The 19,768-nt window shown below is 37.7% G+C and overlaps 1 protein-coding gene across 5 annotated transcripts in view; it reads right to left on the bottom strand.

Annotated features, from left to right (window-relative positions):
• The window catches only part of DYNC1I1 (dynein cytoplasmic 1 intermediate chain 1), a 308,734-nt gene that overhangs the window by 238,993 nt on the left and 49,973 nt on the right, over positions 1 to 19,768 (bottom strand). For 3 of the 5 annotated variants that reach the window (XM_041727422.1, XM_041727417.1, XM_041727418.1), the window contains exon 5: positions 5,581 to 5,640. The exons of the other annotated variants lie outside the window; for them this stretch is intronic. In XM_041727422.1, coding sequence (XP_041583356.1) covers positions 5,581 to 5,640 — 60 coding nt within the window. The remainder of the gene's footprint in view (positions 1 to 5,580; positions 5,641 to 19,768) is intronic. 5 annotated transcript variants of the gene reach the window in all.

The following is a 19,768-nucleotide window of genomic DNA, read 5'->3' as shown; positions in this document are numbered from 1 at the left end:
GATGGAAATATGGATCTACACAAAGTAATGAGAAATATCAGGAAAAGTATTTACTACATGGGTAAATATATGTAAGGTATTTTTCCTTATTATTTAAATCTCAGTGATAATTGGCTACTTAAACAAAAATAAAAACATAGTAGAAGTAAAAGGTATGACAATAGCAAAAAGTCAAGAAGTGAAATGTAAATGTATTATGAGGTTCTACTACACATGAAATGACATGTCATTTGAAGGTCAATTATGCTTAAAGATATATATTATAAACACTAAAGCAACCACTAAAATAATAAAGCAAAAGATATGCTAATAAGCCAAGAAAGAGCTAAAGCAATAAAAAAAAAACTCAATAATATAAAACTAAGCACCAAAAAATAATATAAGGAAAGATTATATCTTCTTCAAATATCAACACTATAAAGATTTAAACCCAACCATATCAATAATCATATTAAATGTAAATAGTACAACTATCTCAATTAAAAGGCAGAGATTGTTAGAACAGATAAAAAGACAATACCCAATTACACGTTGCCTACAAGAAATGTACTTTAAGTGTATATAAGTAAATAAAAGTAAAAGTTAAAAAGTTAAAGGGGAAAAAAAAGTTGAAAGGTGAAAAAAGATACACCATACTAACTCTAGTCAAAAGAAAGCTAAAGTGGCTATATTAAAGTCATATAAAGCAAATTTCAAAGCAAAAATACATTACCAGTGACAAAGAAGTTCATTTTATGATAAAGAGATTAATTTATCAAGAGACACATAAGAATCCTAAACATTTATGCACCTAATACAAAATTTCAAAATACATGAAGGAAAAACTAACAACTGCAAGAACTAGAAAAGCCCAAAACTGTAGTTGGAAATTTCACTCCTCTAGCAATAATTGATAGAGCCAACAGACAGAACATTGGCAAAAGGTACACAAGATTGGAACAATATAACCAACCAACTTGACCTAATTGATATGTATAGAATATTTACCCAACAATAGCACAACAGACACCTTTCTCAAGGACACATAGGACATTTATTAAGACAGATCATACTATGGACATAAAGTAATTCTGAACACATTAAAAGGACACAAATAATACAAAATATGTTCTCAGGGCACGTGGGTGGCTTTAAAGTTCAGCAGCCAACTCTCGATTTCGGCTCAGGTCATGATCTCCAGGTCGTGAGATCCAACCCCAAGTCAGGCTCTGTGCTCAGCACAGAGTCTGCTTCTCTCCTTCCCTCCTCTTCCTCTGTCCCTCTCCCTGCACCTCTCCCCAAAAGTAAGTAATTAATTCTTTAAAAGAATATGTTCTCTAGCCACAGTAGACTTGAATTACAGGAAGATCTCTGGAAAATTCACAAATATGTGGAAACTAAATAACACACTTCCAAATAACTCATCAGTTGAAGACAAAAAGAGAAACTGGAAAGTATTTTGAACTAAATGAAAATGACAAAAATATGTCAAAATTTGCAGGATGCCACTAAGCAGTTCTCAAGGGTAATTTTATAGCACTACACACCTATATTAGAAATGAAGAAAGAGGGGATCCCTGGGTGGCGCAGCGGTTCGGCGCCTGCCTTTGGCCCAGGGCACGATCCTGGAGACCTGGGATCGAGTCCCACGTCGGGCTCCCGGTGCGTGGAGCCTGCTTCTCCCTCTGCCTGTGTCTCTGCCTCTCTCTTTCTCTCTGACTATCATAAATAAATAAATAATAATAATAATAAAAAAATTTAAAAAAAAAAGAAATGAAGAAAGATCTCAAGTCAATGACCTCTGCTTCCATTTTAAGAAATCACAGAAGGAAAAGTATATTAAACACAAAGTAAGCAGAAGAAAGATTTAATATCAGAGTATAAATCAGTGAAATAGAAAAATAGAGAAAACCAATGAAACCCAATGCTGGTCCTTTAAGATCAATAAAATTGATAAACCTCTGGTCATACAGAAGAAAAATGACACAAGACAAAATCTGCCAATCTCAAGAAGAAGAGAAGTGACTGTATCTATAGATTATGCATATATTTAAAAGATAATGAGATACATATACAATTTTAGGCCAATAAATTTGCCAATGGAGAGGAAATGGACATATTACTTCAAAGACACAAACTACCAAAGCTCACTCAGAAAAATATAGATCATCTCAGTAGCTCCATTACTATTAAAGTTATTGAATTTGTGTTTTTAAATATCCCCCACAATAAAATCCCAAACTCAAATGGTTTCATAGGTGATTGTATTCTAGCACCTACTTAAGGAATCCTTGAATATTAAAATTATGCCACCAAAAGCATGATCTGTAAAAGAAGAAATTTCTATACTGGAATTTGTCAAAATTAAACAGGTTGGTTTTCTTAAAGACATGGTTAAGAGAATGAAAAAGACAAGTCACAAATGGGGAGAAAATATTTACAAACTATATACTAGATAAAGAATTATATTTCAAATATGTAAAGAACTCTCAAAACTCCATAATGAGAAAACAAACCACCGAATTCATAAAAAATAAGGGCAAAAGATTTAAGTAGACATTTCATCAGAGAAGATATTTAAGTGGCAAATTATTTTTTTAAATATTTTATTTATTTATTCATGAGAAACACAGAGAGGGAGAGAAGAGACACAGGCAGAGGGAAAAGTAGACTCCATGCAGGAAGCCTGACGTGGGACTCGAGATCCTGGGTCTCCAGGATCAGGCCCTGGGCCAAAGGCGGCGCTAAACCGCTGAGCCACCAGGCTGTCCTTAAGTGGCAAATTAGAGCATAAAGAGATATTTAACACCATTAGTCCCTAGAGAAATGCAAGTTAAAACCACATTTGCGATACCACTACACTCTTATAATAGTGGTTAAAAAAAACTATGATTTTTTTTTTTTAAAAATCCAAATCAAGTATTGTCAAGAATGGGGAGGGACTGAGGATCTCACACACACTGCTGGTGAGAATGTAAAATGCCAAAAGCACTTTGAAAATACCTCAACAGTCTCTTAAGTTAAATGTACCTCCACTATGTGATTCAGCCATTCAATTTAGTGATATTTACCCAGAAGAAATGAAAGTATGTTTATAAAAATTATTCGTATATGAATGTTTATCAGTTTTATTTGTAATGGGCAGAAAAACTGGAAACAACTCAAATGTACGTCAAAAAGTAACTGGCTGAACAAACTGGCATGTCCATAAGATGGACTACTCAGCAGTAACAAGGAATGAATTACTGATAAACACCTCACACAGATGAATTTCAAAATAATTATTTTGAGTGAAAGAAGTCAGTCAGAAGAACACCTACTGCATGGTTTCATTTATAAAATATTCCAGGAAACATAAATGAATGCATAGCGACAGAGAACAGATCAGTTGTTTGGGGGCATGGAGAGAAGTAGGGTGAGAGGAACCAAAGGAGGAGACTTATGGGGATGATGAGTATGTTTATTATCTTGGTCAAAGTGATGGTTTCATAAATGTGTACACATGTTAAAATACCAATCTGAATACTTTAAATGTGTGTTGTTTTTTGTCAATTATACTTCAATAAAGATGCTTTTAAAAAGGTCGACTATATTTCAATTTAAAAAAAACAATTAAGTTACCGAGCAAGTTATGGACTTTGATCAACCCCATGCCAAGGATCAAGAAGAAATAAAATTATCTCCGGAAAAATCTTGTTGCCTGAGGTTCATAAATAAAAGTGTGTGTGAGGGGAGGGCAGCCGCCCTGTGTGTAAGGACTACCAGAAAAGAGAGATTTTCTCTAATCAGTGTTTAAAATTGGAACCTGGCTAAAATCGTCTCCTCTCTCAAACCTTCTCTGCATGCTTACAAATGCTCTACGATCAACCTCTCCAAGAACGGATCTCATTTCTCCTCTTTCTCTGACTCACTCGGCCTGCTCTGAAGGAAAATGTGGCAGGCAAGGTGGGAGCCACAGATATGCCATCTCCCCAGAAAAGTCGCAAGTTTTAATCTGCATAGTCAACTGAATGTTTGCTTGGAAAACACATCTAAATGGGAGAATTCCCAACTGTTCCACATCAGCAAGTGTAATTTAGCAATGCCACAATCTGTCTAAAAATCTGTTAAGTGCATAGGCTAGAGTTTGCCAGTTCCATCCTCCTCTTTTTTTTGAAAACACAATGAAATATTGAAGGACTGCACACTGAAATTCCCCTGAACTCTAACATACTATATATATTCATGTTTCTCTGCTTGATTTCAACTTTATATCTTGGTTATTCAAATAATAAAAACTGTTATGCCATGCAATGAACCACAAAACTAAATAGTCAAGAATTTAGGGATGTTGGAAAAGTGTGCTCAGTTACCTGAAGTGTTAGGGCATTTCCTTGGTTTGTGAGTCTGCTGAGAACTCTTTACATATAAAAGGGTCACAGGCAGAGGACATTTAAGCTGACACCCAGACAGTCCATCTACCTCCTTGTACATCTACAGTAGGCACTGAAATTGATAGAAATCCACAGATATGTGCCCAGGAATCTCAGGAATTCAAAATAAATGATAACTAAATAAACAAATAAATGCTCACTTTGAGATTTATTGACTCATATTTAGAAACAAAAAAAGGTAATATTACAAGATACTGTAATAAAATGTACTATCTTCACATAAGAAGGTACTCAGTGGTGTACAGGCAAATGTTAATTAACTGGTATGAGGGCAAGGGAGCAAGCCCTGATTTGTAGCCAGTTTTTATGGTATGAATACTCCCACCATGGCTGATTTCAAGCTGATTGCACCCAATGCAAAGTTGAGAAGAGAAGCACACAGACTGGCTCTTCTGAGCTTGAGCATGAGCTAGTACAAGCACCCCACTGGAAATATCTTATGCCTCACTACGGCTAACTCCAATGCTACAAGGGAAGTAAACTCAGTTTCTAGGACATGCTCATGTGTTTTATTCTTTGGGGACGAATTTTCCATTCTGAAGCTACCTGTGACATTACATTTTCATCTGAAAAAAAGAAAGATCTTTACAATGTAGGAGATATTACCCATCATTGAATATTTGAGATTTCTTAATACTGAGGAATTCAACAACTTTTCTTTTTCTTTAACAGGAATCTTTATATGTTCAAACTCCGTTCAAATGAAATGCTTATTGTGAGTCCCCAAAACAGCGAAAAGAAAAGGAAACAAATAAGACAGGACGTTTTAATTCCAATTTTAGACAAAAATTAACCTAAGGCAACTTGTTAGTAAAGGGGAAGGATGGTTAGGATATAGTCAAACATATCTCCCACCACAGAATGCGTGTGCCCCACCTTGAAGCAGAGGTGTGGATGTATGTTTGTATTTTTGTTTTAGAGGAGTATCATTTTTGCAATAATAGGAATTAAGAAGGAGAAATAAAAAGTCAACTTTTTGTGGTGTTTTCCACAAAGAGAGACTTTCTTCAAAGCTTAATTTTATAAGGAAAACTAACAGAAGGAAATAAAGTTATCAAACCAGAAGTCCAACAAAAGGGGGGAAAACGTGAGCAACAACAGCTCCAGCATTTCAACACAGCTATAGCAAAGAAATAATAAAAGGAGTAACAAAAGAGCAGACATATACCCAAGTTCTGAGTCTGACTGCAGCTGGAGCACTGAGGGGTCTGTGTCCCATTGCAGGGTCCTAATCGTGCAGCACAAGGGAAAAAGAACACAGAGAATTAACAAAAGGGGAGGAAAACAAACCAAACTGTGTCATTCATCAAGGCAATGGTATATACAATACATACACAGAACATCTCCCCACTGCCCCCCACCTCCAGCCTCAGGTGCAAGGAAGACCCCATGGGTATCAAGTGACCTTTGAACATCAGTTTGATACTGGAAACTGTGGTTGTTTGGTTGTCTGCATGCATTGAAGGAAGCCCAGAACTAAATACTCAAACGTTATACACCTTCCTACTCTCCCCCTCTGCCCCTTTTTTGTTTTGTTTTGTTCTGTTTTCTACTCAAGCCTGCTTGATTTGAGCATGTAAGCTGTTTCTTCTTTCTCTTACACCCCAGAAGCCCATCCACACCTGGGAGCACCAAGCATCTCCCATGTGGTGCAGAGAACCAAAGGCAAGGCTGCAAAGGGCGAGAGCAAGAGTATCTGGGGAGGTCAGGCCAAGTGGAGCCTGACTTCAGGGCCTGCTGGACTGCTGGCTTCCTCGGGTCAATTACTGCAAGAAGAATGCACTGGATTTTGAGGCTCATGGGTATTTTGGTGCCTTTTATTTATATGTTACACTGATGTAGTCACCATTAATATCGCATGTGGCTAAGACGCCAGGGATATCTTACATCTTTTAAATATCTTACAAGAGATGGCACAAAGTATCAACAGTTACCAAGGCGTTCAGGTTTCCCTATTGTTTTTCCTTCACAATAAAAGGGGATAAAGACTTCTACAAACAGAGTGCATTCAAGAAAGAACCTTTCTCAAACCCCACAGCTTTTGCTTAATCTAAGTGTGGCCTAACAGGATCACCAGCATCTCTCAGAACTTGCTGGAAATGCAGACTCCAGCCTCACCCCAGACACCCTGACTGCACACTGTAGTTTACTAAGACTCCAGGCCCTTTGCAGGGACCCTCATGTTTGAGAAGCCACGCTCGGTTTCCTCATCTGTAAAGACTTACCACGGATTACGAGACAATTTCATTTCAGGCTGATGTGGCCTGCGGCTATCTTCTAAACTTATATTTGACCACTGTTTTCCTCCCTCCCCGTGTCCTGTTGGATGCTCTTCCCCCTAAGAGCTGTGTGTCTTCACTCAAATCTCATCTGCTCAGAGAGGGTTTCCTTCCCTCACTACCTGGTAGCACTGCCTTGTCACTCTTCATCCCTTTCACTTACACTGTTTTCCTTTCCTCACAACACCTATGGTTTTATTATACATCAGTTTACATACTACTATTTGCTGTTTGATCCAGATATGAGCCTCGTAATGGGGGAGGCTGGGCTGTATCCCTAGATTATAGGGATCTGCCCAGGAAAGGACCTGGCATCCCTCCTTACACAATACAGTATTAGTTGAAAATATGAATGAATGGATGATGGATGATGGATGATCTTTCTCTGGTTTTCTACAGGGATAATTTATAATTCTACCTAAAAAGCTAAGTAACTATTTGATAAACAGTAGCCTTTCTTCTTACTACCAGATTCACTATATCTACTATTGATATTTCTTTGATTCAACACACCACCTGTGTGACAGATCCTGTATAAGCTCCTCCTACAGAGGTAGCAGAAGACAAATTCACAGCTTCCCTTATCAGCTCTGGCTACACTCTTGTCCTCTTAACTGAACATTCTGAAACATGACAACTGAAGTCCAATGAACTCTAAATGGCCACTGTTTCTTAGACCAGTGCCTCTCAAATTTCAATGTGCATACACACACCTGGGAATACTGTTAAAATGCAGATTCTGATTTAATAGGTCTCTGACATTTCTAACAGGCTCCAGGGGATACAGAGCCTGTCTGTAGGCCACACTTTGAGTAGCAAGGTTTTGACTTAAATTAGTGGTTTTCAAACTCTGACAGGACATGAATGATGATGTGGAGGGCTTACTAAAATACAGAATGTTATCTCCAACTCCAGAAATTCTGATTCAATAGGTGTAGGATGGTGCCTGAGAATTTGTACTCTAACAAGTTTCCAGGTAAAGGCTTACAGCTGACCCTGGAACCACCTTTACAGAATAACCGGATTAGACTATAGCTTTCATTAGTCAGCAGACAGAAAGCATCACTGATCCTCAAATATGTCAGCCTCTAACCCTGTGATTAACTCAAGTCTGGCCTAAGACCTAGGCCACTTTCAGACTAATTAAATGAGAATGTGCAGAGTGAGACTCAAGCATCTGTATTTCTGAAAACTCTCCAGGTGATTCTGATGTGCAGCCAAGCATGACAACCCCTGCTCTGGACTCTTCTCTGCTCAAGGAAAGCAGATCTTCTAGACACTGATTCCTTCACCTTGTTGGTGAATGTAATGGTTGTAAATGGTGAAAGTAACAGAATCTGTTACAGTGATTCATAGTTGCTGTTCACATGTCTCTAGGGATCAAACCTTTTACCTTTAAGGGCATTTCTTTGGCTTATAGAGAGAATAGCAGCCTCTGGCTCTGGCTGGCTGTGAGAAGCATTCCCCTGTATGGGGAGGGATCAGCTATTTTGCTCTCACTTTGCCTGGAGGTTTCTGACAGGATGAGCTTTTTTAACCTTTTCCACCTCTCCCAGGCAGGTGAAGAATGCAGCAGCTCCCAGGTGGTCTGTCTGTCCTGTAACTTATCTGACAGGTCATCTGAACTCACTGTCTCCTTAAGAAGTAAAAATGATGATTCCATCAGAATCTACAGATCAGCAGTCTGGAGTTTGCATTTACTCAGGAGAACAACAAAGGTGGTCATGTATGTAAATAACTCACAGCAGTCCTGCCCCCCTGCCCCACATATATTATTCAGTAAAATAAATCATAGTCAACATCAGTAACGAGCAGTGAGGTAAGGAGTCAAGTCAAGGATGCAATCAAGTGTGCTAGTTTTATTTCCTTCTCATTTTTCCCATTATGATCTATGGGATGGTCAGACTTGCACAGAACGCACTTTTTCCTTGAAAAAGAACTTAACAGCCAATACACTAAATGGGCAAAGTTTGTTTGTGTTTCCAAGGATAGCCTGGTGTATTAAATGTTTGCTGAATTCCTTCTGTGCAAACTAGCAGAAAAACTTCTTCATAGGTGGCAGGACCTTGGAGAGAGCCACACTTGGTCCTCCAGGTGAGGTTTGTGTTTTTGAGTGTGGCTCCACTCTGTGTCCTGGGAAGGTCTCTATCCCCAGCAAAGTGAGGATACAGGCCTACAGACCTTTTAAAGTTTTTTTTATTTTTCTGCCTGATATTTTAAAACATGGATAATTACTAAACTGCCTTTCAGTTCTCTCTTCTCCAATTGGTAACCAATTTTATAACCAATTGACAGAAACTTTACTTCTCAACCATCTTAATATCGAGCTAGTGTATCAGTGAAAATAAAATGATGGTTTCCCCACAGCTTCTTCGGCAGTTTGAAATATTGCCAGGTAGTCAATTTTTTTAAATGAAAGTAGTGAAATTGTAAGTAAATAAACATATGTGAACATACTAAACTCCCACAAAATATTTTCAGACCATTACTGAAATAAACAATTACAATTGTTTATTGTAAAAAAAGAATTACAAAATAATTCAGACAATTATTACTGTTTACCACAGTAATTAGTTCTCGTTTTCAGTGATTTTTGGAATGGACCAATCAATACATGCAAGGAGAGAATATTTTTGAGAAGAGCATTCATTTACTTATTCATAAATATCTATTAAAGACCTAATAGGTAAAATACTGTGATAAAGGATGAAAGGAATTCTCAAGGAAACTACAACTCTTATAGAGAGATAAAACATGTATAAATAGTTTAGTGGAACCAGACAGAAAGTAAAACATGCCATATAAGTGGCACCACAGGTGTGCTGTGGGACATAGGACTTGAATTTAAGAATCTTACATTTTAGTGAAGTAATGAGACATATGAATATTTATACCTAATGATACACTGATAACCTATGCAAAAAAGGAAGCAGTTGTCATTATTTTTTCAGGCCCTGCAGTCTAAAGTTTCAATAAATGTTAGCTGAAAAAATAAGTAAATGTCATAGAAAGATCAATAATAATTATATAATTTCCTTTCGCTCAGTGTTTACTTGGTGCTAGCTAGCCACAGAGTACTACTGTACTTTCATTATCCTCTTGAAGCCAGAGCAGGGAAACACTTTCCCTCTGAAAAGATCAGAGATTACATGTGACCTTGTTTTGGCAGGATGGAGTCAGGATTTGGACATAAACTCTTTTTCATCAGTGCCTAGTTTGTTTGACTTAAGCAGCTGAGTTGGTTTCCTAGGTCTAACAAGAGTCTGTTATATTTTAGATGTCAATTTAACAATTTATCATGAGAACAATAACTGCCAAGAAGAGCAATTATACACGCTGGATAAAGTCTTCTCTCCTTGAAGGCCAACTTCCTGGGAAGTCAGATGACCATTAGCATCTTGGGGACTGGAGAAAGTGAAGCTGAATGTTTTACTACTGCAGCGTCTCCCAACCCTACACCCACCCCATCATGTCCACCTCTTTCCACATACACCACACATAGCCCTGTGCTGTCAAGGTCTCCGTTTACCCCCAGTTACTGGGATGCCCAACTAAAGCCTTTTTGACTGATGTCATCTTTCCTTAACTGTCAGTTAGATTTTGTCTGCTGTTCTTATATGGAAAATCATCCTGCTGTTATCTGTTTGCTTATTTTTAAGAGCTACATTTGTCTGTAGTCATCAGTTTCAGGTTATTTCTTAGGTTAACTCTGAGGATTGAAAGGAGGATTTCTGATCTTACACAGGGAACCTGCTGTTTGTACAGATCTTGAATAACCCAATAATTCTCTATCTATTCTGGACTAAGGGGCATTGTCCCCTAACTTGTAGGTCCCACAGTTGGGATTGGCATTTCGGGACATTTCCCAACTTTGTTTTCAAATACTAGATACAGAAGCTTCCTACACCATGGAAAATGATCATTCACTTATTTGACCCTAAATATGCCAGACAATGTAGCCTCTGGTATCTCATCTAGAAAGGCCTGCCATGTAACATTTGGTTTGCAATTTGGGAGACAATGTTTTTCATTACTTAAAAAAAATAGACAAAATATCAAAATTCTTCAAATTAGCAGTGACCTATTTAGAGATTAACAGAACTTTGTATTTTAAACTTTCTACCAAGTCATCACTAACTTCTTAGAAAATTCTCTCTCCCCGGTTCAATTTTATTGGCTTAGTTTCAATTTATTAGATAGAAGTAAAAATTCAAAATCAAACCAAAACAACAACAAGCCTTGGCCATTTGTTTAAAGTATAACTTAGGTGTGAAAGACGTGATGTCTGTGTTACATATACCTTACTCCCGGTTGAGTGTTTAACTTCACCCTGTTCAGCTCTTACAGCAAGTTGCTAGTCTCTATTCTTCTTTCCATTTTTATTAATCCTCTGAGTAGAAAGCCTTGAAATTCTTCCCTAAAGAGTATCTTTGCCTTGACCTTTTCTTTGGTTGTAAGAAAGTGACATCTGATAAATATCTGGAAGGCAGTAGGTAAGAACTCTGTCATTTGTCATGCTAACGCTCAACACACTACACTGCTAGTGGCATTTAAAATCATTATAGTTCTTTTGGAAAGCAATATGTCAATGTGCAGCAGGAATCACTGACAGGATTGTTCCTGGACAATTTACTTCCAGAAACTCAACCTATGGAAACAAAACATCACAAGCAATTATAATAACAAAAATTAAGGTAATGGTGATGATGATGATGATGATGGCAGCCTCCAAGTCATCAAACACCATGACTAATTTTGGCAGGGGCCTGATTTTTTCCATCCCCATAAAGCCAAGCATTTCCCAATCAGGGTCACTCCTTCCCTTACCTCTGAACTCTAACCCTAGGTGATCCCAGAGATGTCTATCTATTTTCTGCAAAAAATAACCACAAAGTCTTCATCATCACTGAGCCCAATTCCACTTTTTCACAGGACATACCCATCTTGCACCAGAGCCATTTTACCCTTCTTGTCTCATCTATCTTTTGTTTCCTTTTCCACCCCACAACCCTAGTTTAAACCATCAGGCCTTTACATCAGACCAATAGTTCCCCACTAGTCCTCAGACCTTGAAAGCATTATAAAATCACAGTGTCCCAGACCTCACCTAGACCTGTGGTTTAGGTACCTGTATTTGTAAGAAGTTCCCCCAGTGAATTCAGTAAACAGCCACCAGGTATAGGAGATAGGGACTGCAACTATCACAAGAGTCATCCTTGTCTCCCAGACTCAGCTCTTTTTTTATTACAGCCTCCTTAACATGCATTCTACCTCCCATACCCCCCAATCCTTTTTCTTTGTGGACACCTTTCCCATTATCTGGAATGCTCTTTCTCCTAACTCCACTTGTCCAAAGCATATGCGTTCTTTAAGGCCCAGTTCAAATGTCATGCTCTCGAGATATATTTGTCCTCAATAACCTCATTCAGAAATAACTTGTCTCTCTCTGGGATAGGAATAGAAAAATATCTGAATACCTGGGCCTCTTATTTCACAGTTCTCTATGCTAATCTATAGTCCAAATCCTGGATTGAAGACCAAATCTGAGGATGACCTACAGGAGGTAATGAGCACTGTTACAAAGTCCAAAGACCTCAGCATCAAGCCGAACACACTGCTGGACTCACTCTGACTTTTTGCCCCAAGTTCAGTAATCAGATTTCTGCCTTGTTTCTGTAACAAAGTCCCTGACCTTAGTCCTATAACCTCTGTCAGTGATTCTCCTTCAGCAAAGTCCATCTTTGGGCAACTTGGCCGGCAACCTTGAACTACCCTGCGTTTTTCTCTGTCCTCATCCCTCTACTCATTCTGCACCCATCCCATCCAATGTTTTGCAAGTTGTGCCTATGCATACATATGTTCATGCGCATGCACACACACACACACAAAGTTAATAAATATTTACCAAGTACCAATATGTATCAAGACTCTATGTAGGGTAGTAATGAACCAGAACCACTTGTCCCAAATGAATATACTACAAATTAATTACAGACGATTTGGGAATAATGGTTTATGATATTATTGCTCATTTCTACGAGTACAAATATTTGAGAGCTGTAATTGCATAGCAACATTTCCTTAGATGACTTCAAATTAAATCTTTCAATTTACTGGAAGCAGGCTCTTTAGAAGTGAGAAGAATTCCTTATCTTAAATTCCTTGCAGGTCTAATATTTCTTCTATCTTTCACACAATCTCCAAATATTTAGTGAATGAGTGGATAAATGAAGAAGCATATGAATGTTCTTTACTTGCCTTTTTTTTTTCTTTGATGTGTGTGAAGGCTGAGGGTAAGCTGATTCCCAAAGAAATAGTTTTTACTTTCATTTTACTAAAAAAAGAAAGAGTAAATCAGGGCATGTCTGGCCTAAAACCTTTAATCTCTCCCAAACTGAGATTTGTGCTCCGAATAAAAATAAATCCAGCTATCTTCTCTACCAAATGAACTTATCCTTGAAGCAACTGTATTGAAACTCAACTTCTCACATTCTTCCTTCTCTAAGGTGGAAAGATAGCTCAAGTTTAGTGTTCTGCCCTAAACTCCCCTGAACACTAAACTCCCCTGGATTCCAAAGTCTCTGAATGCTTGTTCCACGTGCCTTCTCTGTCAAACAAATCACTAGTCACTAATCAGATAAGAAAAACAGTTTGGGTAGGTGTGAGCAGACTGCTAAATAGAAAGTCTTCAGTCGGTGTTACCCCCGAAACATCTATTTTTCTAAGTGCCATTTCCCAAGGCAAGACTGAATAATAAGGACATTTAAAAATCTGTCATATCACTCAATCTGTCACTGTCATTAACATGATGTCAATTAATTAAGGATGGCATTTAAATAATGAGCCAATGTTTTACCTCCCAACCTCAATTATTTCCTCACTTAGGACTGACAATGATGATGATAAAGATGTTCTGATGTCAGAAATAAAATTAGCACAGTGCAGTACATACTTATATTGAGTTCTTAAAAAAAAATTCTTAATTTACTGTGTGAGAATTTTCCCTCTGTTGACTAGCATCAGAGCCCTAACAGGGAGCTCTTCTACAGGCCACCAAGCCATGCAGGAAGTCCATCTGAGCTGGATGCAAAAAGAAAATCCTCCATCATGGACATGTTTTCCCCAAATCTTTTACAGAGGATCTGCTGTCAAGCAAGCAGTTTCTCACAAGAAACCTCAGCAACTTCTTGTTGACTGTGTCACTGTAACCATATGCAGATACTTTCACAGTGCACTCTCCTGTAGACCGGGTAACAGGTATCAAAAAATGTTCAATCAGTTAATGAGCTACATAAAAAGAAAATCCTATAATGCATCTTTCATTTTAATTTCCAGAGAGAGTGACTTTTAACCAGCCTTGAATCAGTGATATTGGGCTCCCTGGAGTGCAATTAACTGGTGGTATCCTATCAGCTCTTTACATAATGATAATTTTTTAAAAATTGTATATATAAAATTTAATAAGTTTATTAAATGTCCTCCAAGGTTTTACATTATCTTATCATACTTTTTCACCTTTGCCAAATCCTCAGTATCTTCTCTATAGCCTCTGATTCATCAGAGCCCCTTGGAAGATGGTGGTTTTCACCAGAAAAAAAAAAAAAAAAAAGGATCAAAAGTCCTTTGAGGCTTATGTAGTACTTGAGAACCCTATGAAATCCAATTGTGGATAAAAATGGAAGCCCTGAGGATTTTCTGTTGGGCATTAAGCTCATGTTGTCTCTTAGCACATTTTCCTCTCTTGAAATCACTGAGGAAAGAAAGTGATAACCAGGTATAGCCCACAGAGCTTGACAACAAACAAATTATTCTAATTTCCTTATTTAAGGGTTCACTAGAAGGAAGATCAGGGAAAGACAGGGTTTATCAAATAACTAAATTTAACCAAAGTATTCTGTCAACATGAAATTTAATGTTTACTATATAGAAGCCTAATGTTTAAATTGAACAGAACAGGGTCTACAGACATCTGCTCCTTCATCCAGAATTCGAATCAGGAGTGCACAGGAAACTGAAAGCCTGAATGACCTTTATACCTTTGTTTTCCTGTTACACGCTTCAGAAGACATTTCTTCTGCTGCTGCATTGAGGACCCCCTAGGAGGGGCCTACCTCCCTAGAGAAAAACTATGGATATAAGTGTTTTGGTTAATAAATACTGGGAGGAGAGGGATCTATTTTAAATACAATAGGATTATGTTGTGGGCAATTGGGGAAATTTGAAAATACTGTAGACATTACATAAGATGAAAAGGTATTGAAATGGAAAAAGAGGGACATTTGATTAGAAAAGCTCAACAGCTTGTATAACGACATCATTTATCATATATATATATGATGACATATACATTGTGTGAAAGAATATACACTAAGGTGTTAAGAGTGCTAACTGCTGGTGGCAGGAATATGATTTTTCTCTAGTTTTTGCTTGTCCACATGTTCTAATTGTATAAAATGCACCAATGTTGTTTCCATAATAAAATTTATTAAAAATAATAATTTTATTAAAAATAAAATGTGGGGGGACTCAAATGTCCTAATTGTTTGGAAAGTAGAACTTAATGAGGTATTAAGACCATCACCATGCCACTTCTCATCACAGACAAACATCAGTAACTTCCCCTTCTGACTATTTTGTTAAAGATGTAAAGGGATGGGTGTTCTTATTGTAATAGTGGGTTGTACAATAGTAGGTTGTACAATAATATGTGTTATAAAATTAACACATAATTTTTTAAATCATTTTGAAAATTTTCTTCCTTGAATCAGGTTTGGGACAGGGTGTTGCCTCCACCCTGGTGGCCAGGTGAACATTATGAGGTCAACACACTTTCCAAGATCTGTGCAGGCTAGTATAGTCTCCAATTTAGCTTTATCACTGAGAAGCCAAAGGAATCCTGGCTAAACATCAGAAGGGGCCTAGTGCAGAGCCCTTTGTGAGCCATTCACGTAAATGAGAAGAATAAATGCAGGCAAATGATTATCACCTAAATAATAATTTCTGGTGGAATACATAAAGGTTAGGGATTTAGAGTTGAGCAACCCAGAAAGTGGTCTCCAGGGGCATGGACCATGATCTGTCCTTGGCCTTGGCATGTTCAGTATTTTCACATAATTACTTAAAGATATAGCTTTATCAAATTGGAAAATGACACCAACATATTTTATGAGAGAATCTAAAAAGAACTCTTCCCACTGGAAAAATGTGGCTAATAAAATGTGAAAAAACCTAATAATAATAGCTAAAACTCACATATACTTAATATATGCCAGACTCATTTCTAAGTGCTTTATAGGTATTAATTTATTTAATCCTAATAATAATCTTTTGGAGTAAGTCATGTATATCACTTATATCAATTGTTGTCAGAGATCAAGTAGGGTAGAGGTATAGGTTGCAAAAATTTCTATCAATCTGTCCAGGTAAGGACCTAATACCGTAGCTATGTCCTGTGTGAACTTGCAAAAATTACTCATTTTCTCTGTGCCTCGGTGTCCCTATCTGTAAAAATTAAGATAATAGTTGATTCACTCAATCAACATTTATCAAAAACTCACTATATGGATACAATCTCAAATATCACTTACTCCCAAACCTCAAGGAACTTTCCTTGTCCTGAGGAAGAGAGACATATTCAGCTAAACACAAGTCATTCTTCTTTGAGTACTTTATACTAAACGTTTCACTCGTATGTGTAGAAGATGTAGGCTATTGGCTTCAGATTAATATTTCTTATCATTTTGAGAAAAAGTATTTTTTATTCTTAAAGTTTTAAAAGTTTTTAAATATGGGAATAGGCATTCAAATTCCTCAAGTATCATTTAACTATATACTACAATGATCACTTTTCCCTCTTTGACCTTTTCTATATGCTGAATTAAGATAACACATTTTCCTATACTATTCTTGAAATTTTTAATCAATTCTAACTAATCATAGCACAGTACCTTCTTAATATTGTGTTGGATTTCAGTTGTATACAGTATATTCGGACTTTTTATGTAAGTAAAACTAGTCTTTCAAATGTCTTATTAATAAAATTGATTCTTTTACATCTAAGAACTTATTCTCTGCACAATATGATCAACTGGGCAATGACGAATCACTTTTAACAAAATTAAGAGAAAATGAAAAATACCACAAATGTAAATTGTCAATGAGAAGCAGGCAATGATAACAAAAGCAGAAATTGCAAAACAAATTGTGACCCTTTCAGTTAAAATTAAATCACATTATTATAATTGAAAAATGATTGTATATTTCTACTTTCTATTAACTTATTTTAAAACATTTACTCAACTGCTCTTAAAAATCAATAAAAGGAATTTTTGTTATACTTGATTTTTTTAAAGCCCATTTTAACCTTTTCCATATAACAGGGTATATTAAGCATGCCACTTTGCAAGTTAATCACTTGACGCAGGTTACGTAAGAAAGATTTGCCAATTTTGGCTCTGTAAAGAAAATTTCAGTTTTGATTTGATATTCTGGCACATGGATGATGGACTATATATGCACTTTTATGTAGGGCCAAATATGTTCATTTGATTTCTGAGTTATCTCCTGAAAGTTTTTCCACTTTTCAAAGAGTACAAATGCCACACACATCAGCAAATTCGTGACTATAGAGCTGTACTCTCGGGATTTACCAAGCTCTCTGCCCAGTCTCATGTTTTATGAAGTGTTAAAGTTAATAGTAATTGTTTTCAAAGATGTTTCTCCTACAGAAAAAGATATTCCAAGTGGAATTTTAAAGACTGAAGTATAATGTTTTTCTGAAATTTAACACTTGTATCTATTTATGGAAGCAAAAACATAAGCTTATGTGAAATTTTCCTTAGTCCAAAATAAGGGCAAGATTTACTAAGCTATTCCTAATGTCTTCTCCTGAGGCAAACCGTGCTCAGTTTTTCTGAAAAAGCATCATTTCTTCAATGGCAATCTTTTTGCATTCCTATGAAATCTGCACTCAGCAAGGGATTCGGTCATTGGCTTCTAGTTGTCCATCCTTGCTGGAATGTTCCTATCAAGAACTGAAGCTAGCTGGAATTTGTGTAGGGTGGGAGTAGACAGCACCTCTTCCAAAGTGATTCATGAAGTTAAAAAAAAAAAAAATCATGTAACTGGGGGAAGAAATGAAGAGTGAATGTTCCTGAGAAGAAATATTTGTTGCTGTCCCCAGAGTGCTAAGAGCACAGGGCCAGCTTTCTCTAGAAAGTTTTCAAAAGGGCTCATCAACTGTGAAGTTAGTAACAGAATTTAATGCCAACTGCACCCCTTGAAGCTAAGCATTAATGACACAACACCCTCATTGTATAGAAACAGGCAAATATATTAACTTAATGATAGGCCAGTGGACCCCCTAAGGAATGTAATTATATTGTGCCAGCTCTTGTACAAATGTTAGATCCTACATAACTGTGTTATTGTTACTTTTTTTCCTCCCCTCAAAGACCTTTGAAGTGTTCAAAGCAAAAGATGAGAGATGTGTGCTGCCCCCAAATCAGAAAGGCAATTTGCTAAAAATAAACCAGTACCCACAAAAACTTCTACTTCCATTCTTCTCAAATTGAAAGCAGTATCCAGGTCCAAGTCCCTGCTCCACTGTGTTGGGAATACTTGGACTGAAGCTCCAGCTTGCAAATAAACCCTCTTGCGCTTGCATGGGTGTTGGCTCCTTGGTGGTTTCTCGGATTTGCAATCTTGGACACAACATTTGGGGGCTCGTCCGGGATCCGAGAAACCCCCAGGACCCCATCCGGAGGTTTTCACGCGTGGTGTGGCCGAAGCTGAGGGCCCTCTACGAGACTGGGCCACCCCCAGGCCCCCATCGATATCGGCCGGGTGACTGGGTGTACCTCCGGAGATACCAACACCAGACACTTTAACCTCACTGGAAGGGACCCTACATCGTGATCCTGACCACTCCCACCGCTCTCAAGGTCGACGAGGTTACTCCCCGGGTCCACTACACCCACGTCCAGCCAGCTGATCCACACACCGTTCTCAAGGACTTTGTTCCAGAATGGAAAAGCCAACCAGACAAGGACAACTCCCTAAAGCTAAGACTGCGCCGTTCTCACTTATTTCCCACCTCCAAGACTCCCTAGTCTGAGGTTGCCCTTCAAAACAGAAGGGGATTAGAGTTAGTCTTCTTACAACAAGGGGGGAGGTTATGGGTTATGTGCTGCCTTATACGTGGAATGTTGCTTCTTCCCTGGGACTTAAACGGGAACAAGAACAGCAACAAGGTTGGTTCGAATCCTGGTTTAATCATTCCCCCTGGCTCACTCTGAGACCAACCTGGACCCATGATTGGGTCCTTCCTTAGGTTACTCTGAGAGGGGGAAATGTGGAGGCCGAGAAAATTAAGGCCATTCCACCTTAAGTTCAGCATTAGCACAAGTTCAGCCGTCTCAGGCCCCTGTGATTAAGAGCTGAACTTGACCTTACTTCAGTTAAGCCCCATATTAGAATGAGAACAGAGCTCTATGCCCTTGAAAGCCCCATATCAGAATGTAAACAGAACTTGAGAAATTCCTCCCCCCCCCCTTCTGGAGGTCCTCTAGACCAGCCCATAAAACTAAGTTGGAACCCCCCTCAGGGTCCAAGTCCCTGCTCCGCTGTGTCCTGTGTCGGGTATACTTGGACCCAAGTTCGAGCTTGTGAATAAACCCTCGTTCGTTTGCAAAAAAAAAAAAAAGAAAAAAAGAAAAAGAAAAAGAAAAAAAGAAAGCAGTGTCCACTGGTTTAAAAACACCCTATTAAAAAAAATACTCAACTCTGAAACATACCAAGAGGTAGATATGGGTGAGACAATTCCAGTCTTACATGCTGGTTTCAGGAAAAAAAAAAAAAAAAACACAGACACACATACACAACACTAAAACCCTTATAACTCACGCAAACTCTAGACTATTCTGATCTCCATACTTTTCTCTACCAAAATTTCCTAGGCCTATATGGAAACAATGTACTTTCAAAAGACAATGCTTATGATAATATATTAAATGGAAAAAGAAAAAACAAAGTAACTCTCACCCAGTAACATACTTGTAGCAAAAAATGTACACAAGT

The sequence above is a fragment of the Vulpes lagopus genome, chromosome 13 (genome assembly GCF_018345385.1).
Source record: "Vulpes lagopus strain Blue_001 chromosome 13, ASM1834538v1, whole genome shotgun sequence".
In the NCBI taxonomy this organism is placed as follows: Eukaryota; Metazoa; Chordata; class Mammalia; order Carnivora; family Canidae; genus Vulpes; species Vulpes lagopus.
This window is presented reverse-complemented; position numbering and strand designations above follow the sequence as displayed.